Genomic DNA, 8,283 nt, shown 5'->3' on the forward strand with positions numbered 1-8,283 from the left:
ATTAACAAGTGGTTCACCAATTGTCTGTCCGTGCCTTGGAGGAACAGTGTTGCTATCTCATAATATCCCAGCCACATCCTACTGCAAAGTAAAGTGACTTTGACAGGATGCAGGTGAGCTTCTTGCACACACAATTCACTCTCAAACACTGAGCACAAACACGAACCTATGACAACAAACCTAAAAATACATGTTCGAATCATGCAGGTAGTTTGGACTCCTTGATTATGCAGGGCGATGAGCTTTTGTTTCGGAAAATTCCCACTCAAGCTGAGAATCAGGGCCAATAACAGATCCTACTTATTACCCACTGCAGGTATGCCCAGCACAGAATTGAACTTCACTTCTTTGCAACTGGATAAAATTGCACTTATTCCAGTGCAATATTCCCAGCATCGTCACCGAAACGCCAGAAAGAAGGCAGAAAGTCAGTTGCTATGATACAGTCGGCATGCGAGTCCTCAACAGCGCATGAAGAGTGGGGAGACAACCTTTAAACAATGGATCTTTCTTTACTAAATGACTTTGCACTTTCACAGGCATCTCAAGTCAAGTACTGTACTCTCGGGTTTCGCTTTGAGACCAACATAAGTGGAGAGAGCGGTTAGGCAGTGGAGCATACGCAAAAGACAGAACCTGATAACATTTCATCGAGTGATAAACGAGTCATCCTTACAAAAGATCGCATCATACTGATGTCATGCTCCCTTGTGCTTCATGGGTGTGTTGCCACAAAAACACGGGGTTTGGTCCATCTCACAGCAGAGTTGAAATGAGCTGGTCTTCGCCAAAGATGATGTCGTTTCATTGGCTACAGATTGTTAAGAATGTCGTGTGCGATGAATTGCAAAAACTAATCACACGGGTAAGAATGGAGTGCCCTATTAGGATGTAATCAGCAGTGGCATTGTTGATCCACTCACGTCCATTCGTTCTGTGGGCTCGTATCATTCTGCTGTCCAACCTTTTCTTTCCCCCCCGCACACTTTGGTCTTGATTGGGGGTTGCAAGTGAGCTGCTGCCAATGCCAGTTGAGTTTGGGCCAGAGGTGGCGTACACTCTTAACTGGGCACCAGTCAATCATAAGGCACGTATAGTATAGAAAAACAAACACATATGAGCCATCTTGATTCTTTACATACGAGCCATTAAATCACTGTGCTGCTTTTTATAAAAATCCATTGTCAAATTCATATTAAAAAAAGAAGACAATTTCGAAAGAAGCAAAAATTTTTTTTGGGGTGAGAATTCACCAATTGTGACTATTTTTTTTTTTTGTTTTAATTTTTGTAACCGGCAACAAATACAGAGCAAAGATTTGTCCATGTAGGATGCAATATGAACAAATCTTTGCTGTGGATATGAAGGGTCAGAAACTGTTATGGTAAAATATGATCCAAATTTACAAATTTGGAAGCAATTTAAAACCAGCAGGTTAAGATGCCTGTCCCTCTGGTTTGTCTTTCCAATATTGTGTCAGTAGAAGCTCATTTTGTAAACACTTGACCATGTTTTGTGTGAAAACAGGGTTTGAGAGAGAAAACACTCGACTTTCAGGTCCCAATGTGATTTTGGCAAGACTTGAAGGTGGTCTGAACTGTTGTGTCGTGTTTTTTTGTTTTGTGTAGGCGCGGTTGTGACAAGTGCAGAGGACCAGAATTGAGGTTCTCTGCTGCTGCACCATTTAAGATGAACACGGAGGAGCGTAACAAAAGTAGCAGGGTGCTTATTTACCAATAAAGAAAATAAAGCGGAGAGGGTGTGGGCGTCTTACAGTTGGTAAATTGCTGATTGGACTCCTTTTTCCGGCAATTCTCAGACACAAATGTATTTTAAAATTCATTAAGTTGTAGCCACAAATAATGTTTCATTTTGGTCTACCTATGATTTTTTTTTTTTGAGGACTCAATGGCAGATACCCTTTTGCTAACAATCAATACAGAGCGAACTGGCCAGATTTGCAGACATCAGGTTGCCATTAAGGCTGGTCAATACTGAGACAAACTACTAACTTGGAGCTGGGGGAGGAAAAAAAAAAAAAACTCAGTCAACACACGTCAAGAGTCTATCTGCTACCGTGAAGGTCATTCTGCCCAAATTGGGCTCACACACTTCAACGGAGGTACAAGTTATGGTGCAAAGTCAAGCTGATGAATATTCATGTGCTCTCATCTATATTACACACAACGTCTTCGACTTATTTGAGCCGTTGGCTGAGTGAAAGCACACAAAACAAAAGCTGTTGAACGGAGACTTGTACGCCTTTTGTCAGCACTCCTGTATATAAAATATTACAGAACATTCTCAGTAAGGATTTACCGCATCATCTACTCAACAACAACAAGCCACAACAACAGACATACAATTAACAATTTTGTCTCCATATTGATTCCCATCACCAAAGTTCCTGTGGCCTCGCAGAATTATTCGAGTCTACTCAGCTACAGTATGACACTTAGAGCATGATACGGTGATTGTGTCATAATCCGTGTACTGTAAGGTCGATTACTTTTGAACTGAAGTAGATCATTCAAAATAAACCAGTAAATGTAATAAATGAAATATTTACAGAACGTGCATTGCAATATTCAAATCCATCCATCCATTTTCTGAACTGCTTTATCCTCACAAGGGTCGCGGGGGATGCTGGGGGCTATCCCAGCTGTCTTCGGACAGTAGGCGGGGGACACGCTAAACCGGTTGCCAGCCAATTGCAGGGCACACAGAGACGAACAATCATCCACGCTCACACTCACACCTAGGGACAATTTGGAGTGTTCAGTCAGCCTGCCACGCATGTTTTTGGAATGTGGGAGGAAATTAGAGTACCCGGAGAAAACCCACGCAGGCCCAGGAAGGATCGAACCCACGACCTCCACACTGTGAGCTCGACGCGCTGCAATATTCAAATCCAAACACAAAAAACAACAAATATTGTAGTCTGAAAAACTTCCACTATCAAATTTGTCCAAAAAGGAGCGCAGTCATCTACGCAACATTCCTTAGCTAATCAATCAGGGCTAATGTATTTGTTTTACTAACTAGCCCTACACCATGGTTGGCTCCTCCCACTTGGCCAATTCATCATCTTCATCATCATCATCATCTATGGTTGACAGTCACACTGGGAGCCATCAAGACCCAATCACATAAGAACACAATCCTCCGAGGAACTGCTGGTAATTGTTTGGCACTGCGTAAGGCTCGTCGTCAAGCACCCTGATGACGACTCCTGCTCTTCCAGGGTGAAGCACACATGTTTGTGTTGATCGCGCAACATAATAAATGATAACAACAGCAGACGCCGGTACCACTCCAGTAGCAAGAGCTGAGGGGAAAGAAGTCAATTGTCGGTATAAGACTACCCAGAGGGCCACCAATTAAATTCAAGCGGAGAAAAACTTTGACTGGACTCTAGGGCTTTAAAATGAAATCAGAGGTCCCAAGGCAGGTACTTTAGAGATATAAACAAGAACAGAGGGTTGTACCCACGTGTATTATTTTTATTTTTTTTAACTATATGTCTCCGATATCTGCAACTGGTTACTTTCATTGAAATTAATTTGGAGAGTCAGTACAGACCAACAAAACATTATAAAATCCATCCATTCATTTTCTCTACTGCTTGTCCTTCTGAGTGTCGCGGCTGTGTCCGAGCTAGTCGTCACTAAGTGGGTGAGAGGCATAGTTGGACTGGTTGCCAGTCAATCACAGCCACACATGTACTGTAGAAAAATAAGCATTCACTCTTACGTCCTTTTCACCCTGCACTTAGCAGGGTGCAGCGTACGGGCACCATAGAATGAAGAGTTGCTGGTCGGCGCGGCCTGGCAGAAGGACTTCGGCTGCCTTCAGTGCAGTGATGAGGAATGTTGAAAATAAGGATATTTTTACACACATGAATGCACTTGACTACGTTTCGCTGACAATGACAGAAAAGAATAGGAAAGGAAACAGTCGTGCTTGGTTCTCCAAACTATGCAGGCAAAGTGGCCAACCACCTGGTGGAAAAGGCAGCGACAATAATGTCAACAAAAGACAGATTGTTGCAATGCGACAAAAGACGACTACTGTGACAAAGTGCAAAATGTCACATAAACAGATGACTGACTGCACAGTTGGTTAGCAGGCAATGAGCGCATGAGAAATAGTGTTGTCACCTATAAGGCTCCATTCTAAGGACAGACGCACATGATGACTCAAATGGAATTTAAGGGTTGGGCTTATGTGAAAGGCTTTGCCCATGCTAAAACAAATAAAAGGGACGAAAACTGGCACAAACATTCTGTTTTGCCAGTCTGTGTGGTGATTGCAAGTTCTTTCTGTTCTCATGTTGTGCAGGTACTTCCATTTTCCAAAACGCGTACATTAAGCAGAAAGAGTCAAATGTAAATGGTTGTCTGTCTCTTTGTGTCAGCCTTATGACTGACAGGTGATAAGTTCAGTCTTGATGTCTTTCCCAAGGACATATGAGATAGGCTCTTGACCTTCTCTTGACCCTGGACAGGATTAATAGTGGCAGTTGATCGGTGCCTGACCCAAGACGTATCTCATCAACATTACTGGCCCTGATTAATCTCGAAAATGCCCATTCAATTTTGGAGGTGACACACTATAGCACTGGTGTCAAAGTCAAGGCCCGGGGGGCCAGATCTGGCCCACCACATCATTTTATGTGGCCTGCGAAAGCAAATCAAGCATGTCAAGTTCCATGATGCTTGCTAAAGTCTGAACCAAAATTTCAAATTGTCATGTGTAACCCATCATAACATGATATTGCAAGCATTTTTTCATTACCAACCCCTTATTACATTAATGTAAACAATGGTTCAACAAGTCATTATTCTTGACTTCTGATTTTAGTTATTTAGTTATCCATCAATTTGTTGTGTGCTGTGTATGTAATATGGAGAGGTGATTAAACATTTATACGCTTTCACAAAATTCACAATCATAACGGCCCTCCAAGGGAAACCGTAACTACAATGTGGCCCGCGACAAAAATGAGTTTGACACCCTTGCACTACAGTCTTTTGTGATTGGTCAATCCAACCTGTCAACCAAGGAGGGCACAAAAAGTGTACCACAAAACATCTCTGCGACATTAAAAATATAATTTTCATCAGATGAGCTTCTTCATTATATTCCTGCTAATTTTTTTAATAGTTTTTTTTTCCCTTTTCAATCTCTACTCTACTACACATGGACATTTTTATTTCTCCTTAGTTAGCATCACTGATCCAGGTTTGCTAATTGTATGATTACAGATGGGGGTATTCAATTAAAATTTTCAAAGGTCCAGAAGGTTTCGCCATTTACTGCAAAAACAGAAGGAAGTGCGTTCACCCGTTTTGCCGAATGCAGAAGTCGGTTGCACATAAACCAGATTAACCTGCCTCTCTTCCAGTAGACCGATTCACATTTCTGTACAATCTGGTAAATTCAGTCTTGCCGGTATACCCAAAACAAACTATTTGCCTAAAAATCTAGAACGGGGGGGTCACCAATTTGTTTGAATCTGAGAGCTACTTCCTAGGTACTAATAACTGCACAGTGCTCGTTGGTGACAACTGATCTAGACTATCGCAAAATACAGAATATAGAAGTGCTAGAGGTGGCTCACAAAACTTACAAAGCTTCAGCATTTTCAGTTGAAAAGGCACCACACTAGTTCTTAATCTAAAAAGGACTCTGGGTAGTTGCTCACTTAAAAATACCTCCAGTGAAAGCAAAGTGTGGTTTCGTGGGCATCAGAGGCAGTAAGCCACAGAGTAAGAAGCGGATGTGTAAGCAGTACAATTTCAAGGATTCTTCTTGAATCAACCCTGTCGGGTCAATATCTTCAAGAGCAAGACCGGAGAGTCAGTCAAGGTTTATGACGAGTGGATGAAGACAGGCCAATGTCTGACAACATTACGAGCCAGCTCGGAATGAGGCTCTGTCACGTTGAGCATATCATTCACGAGCCCTGCACTTGAGGCTTTATTTAAAGTAAGAGGAATGGCATCACACTCCTATAAAAAGGGAGAGGTGGCGGCGGAAGTACATCGAGGAAGAGGTGCACATTTTCGCACACTTTATAGCTCAGAAGCCTGAGTCTCCCATGCGCACCACGTAACTTACACAGAGATAACAATCACAACAATCTGTGGACCAAACGTAACATAATAGCAAGCTGCAGAGATACAACTGGCAATACTGTTGGCCAAGTCACACATGTGACTAGCAGGAGGCTAACAAGTCACACCAGTTGTTGTGGATGGCACCACCGCCCCAAAACAGTGCTCAGTCGTGCTGCTTTCAAGGTCGTTGAGAAAACCGGAATCACAGACTTTTTTACAAGGTAAATTGCAATGGACAACCTCGTCGTCCGAGCTGCATCGTAAGTATCTGATCCGCTCAAAATGAAGATGTCTCATGCCACACAACATTGGCAACACCCATTGGCTAACATTTGGGCATTTCAGCACCACTAAATAGATGCTAACAGTTAGCCTGTGTGTAATGTGTATTTCCCATTATATTGCATGTTTCTATTAAGAGAGTGGAGGGTATATAATCTTTGTTTTATGTTTAGTTTGACAGTAACCTTCAGCTGAATGGCAATAAACAGCTTTAGCCTCTTTCTTAAGAATATTTACGACTGATGTCTGCCAAACAGGTGCTTGTTGGGAAGTGAGTTGAGTCACCTGTCACCAACTTAGTTGCAAGTCAAAGCAAAGAATCGGCCAAGGTCACTCGTACCTCAAGGCGCCACCGTAAGATAACATGTGACTTTTGTCCTTATTAGTTGTGTTTCCTCAAACGATACAATCATGTGGCAATGACAAATCTGTTCATCCACTGAGCAAGGAGGAGTGTTTTACATAACGTCAATGACTGTGCTTGCTCTTGTTAGGTTCGGAACCCAAAAGGAGTTGCTTGGAAAAAAAAAAAGGCATATATGTATTTTGGCTTTTAAAATCATCTCGTGGTATAAATTCAGTGTTCTGGATTTTTTATTATGAAATTGTGTTCATTTAATGGCAATATGTGATGTATTTTGGGAACTTTGGGTTTCAGAGAGGAATTAAATTAGGCGTTGAACAGAAAAAAAATTGAGGAAACTTTGGATAGGTCGGTTTTTCTTTTAAAAATAGACTAAAAGTGAAACTTATCACAATGTATTACAGGATTACCTACAGTAAGCAAAAGACACTTGAAATGTTATTTCTCTTAAAAAGTTTGAAGTGGTGCTGCCAAATTGGAACAGCAGCTTTGACAAAACCGACTATCCATGCGAACACTAGACATTTGGCTTTGAATAGGAAAATGTTATTTTATATGTAAAAGTGCATTTGTAAGAGGGTGAATATATAATTTTAAAAAAGCATGTTGACATGACAAACATTTAAATGCTTACGACGCAATCGCCACTAACTACTCCAGGCTACTCGAGTCTCACATTTCAGCATTGAATGCATTAACTCACATAGCCAAAATGAAAACAATACTGTAAGGTGAACGCGCGTGCTACACGTAATAAATTGGCATTTGCTTTAAAATAGCCTTGGATTGAAACAGGTTTCACACTGGTTTCGTTTAAATTTCGTTTCAGAACATCACATTTAGTCATGTGTCACCTTACAGGCAATTACAAGTGGACAACCAGTGGCCTCACGTGAATATGTAAATGAGATGTAACTAGTTAAATCAGATTATAATGTGTAGGCTTCGGAAAAACGTGATTGGGGGCTCATGGTGGGGGGGAATCAGACGGGCTGTGCGAAAAAGACAAAAGGCACGACTGTAGTTGCAATCAGGCTAACGTCAATGATGGTATGTTAAAGCTCAAATGTTGACCAATGCTCCTCACATAAATCCCATGTTGTAATCAGTTTTTTTGAACATATTTGGCAGTGGTTAGCCATGCGCATCTTTCTGATAGCCTTGTGATCACACATAGCTAGCGAGCCGCGGCGTCATTTGCAGTCTGGGCTGCATTTTTTCCCCAAAACACGAACGATTGCGAGTCATACCTGGTCGAGAGGGAGGTTGATAATGTCGCTGATGGGCTGCAGCAAAGTGGATCCGGTGCACGATGCCGTGCTTTGGGTAGCCATGCTTGGATGGTAGACGTGTAAGTCGTTTCTCTCCTTCCTTCCTTCCTTCCTCTCCCTCGGTTGCGTTCCGATTCCCTCGGCTGCCGCAATGATAAATAAACCGCCACAGCTGCCACTGCCACTGCCACTGCCGCCGCCGGTGCTGCTGCTGCCGCTGTGTCTGGAAGGGCGGGGGTGCTTC

General features: G+C 42.2%; 1 protein-coding gene across 2 annotated transcripts in view; it reads right to left on the reverse strand.

Moving 5' to 3' along the window:
* Nucleotides 1-8,262, reverse strand: part of mboat2a (membrane bound O-acyltransferase domain containing 2a) — a 44,543-nt gene extending 36,281 nt beyond the window's left edge. For both annotated transcript variants that reach the window (XR_002170273.1, XM_019887144.1), the window contains exon 1: nucleotides 8,019-8,262. Coding sequence is in view for 1 of the 2 variants with exons in the window: in XM_019887144.1 (XP_019742703.1) it covers nucleotides 8,019-8,102 (84 nt within the window). In the remaining variant the exon portion in view is untranslated. The remainder of the gene's footprint in view (nucleotides 1-8,018) is intronic.
* Between the last annotated feature and the right edge of the window lie 21 nt (nucleotides 8,263-8,283).

The sequence above is a fragment of the Hippocampus comes genome, unplaced genomic scaffold (genome assembly GCF_001891065.2).
Source record: "Hippocampus comes isolate QL1 unplaced genomic scaffold, H_comes_QL1_v1.1 scaffold176, whole genome shotgun sequence".
Lineage (NCBI taxonomy): Eukaryota > Metazoa > Chordata > Actinopteri > Syngnathiformes > Syngnathidae > Hippocampus > Hippocampus comes.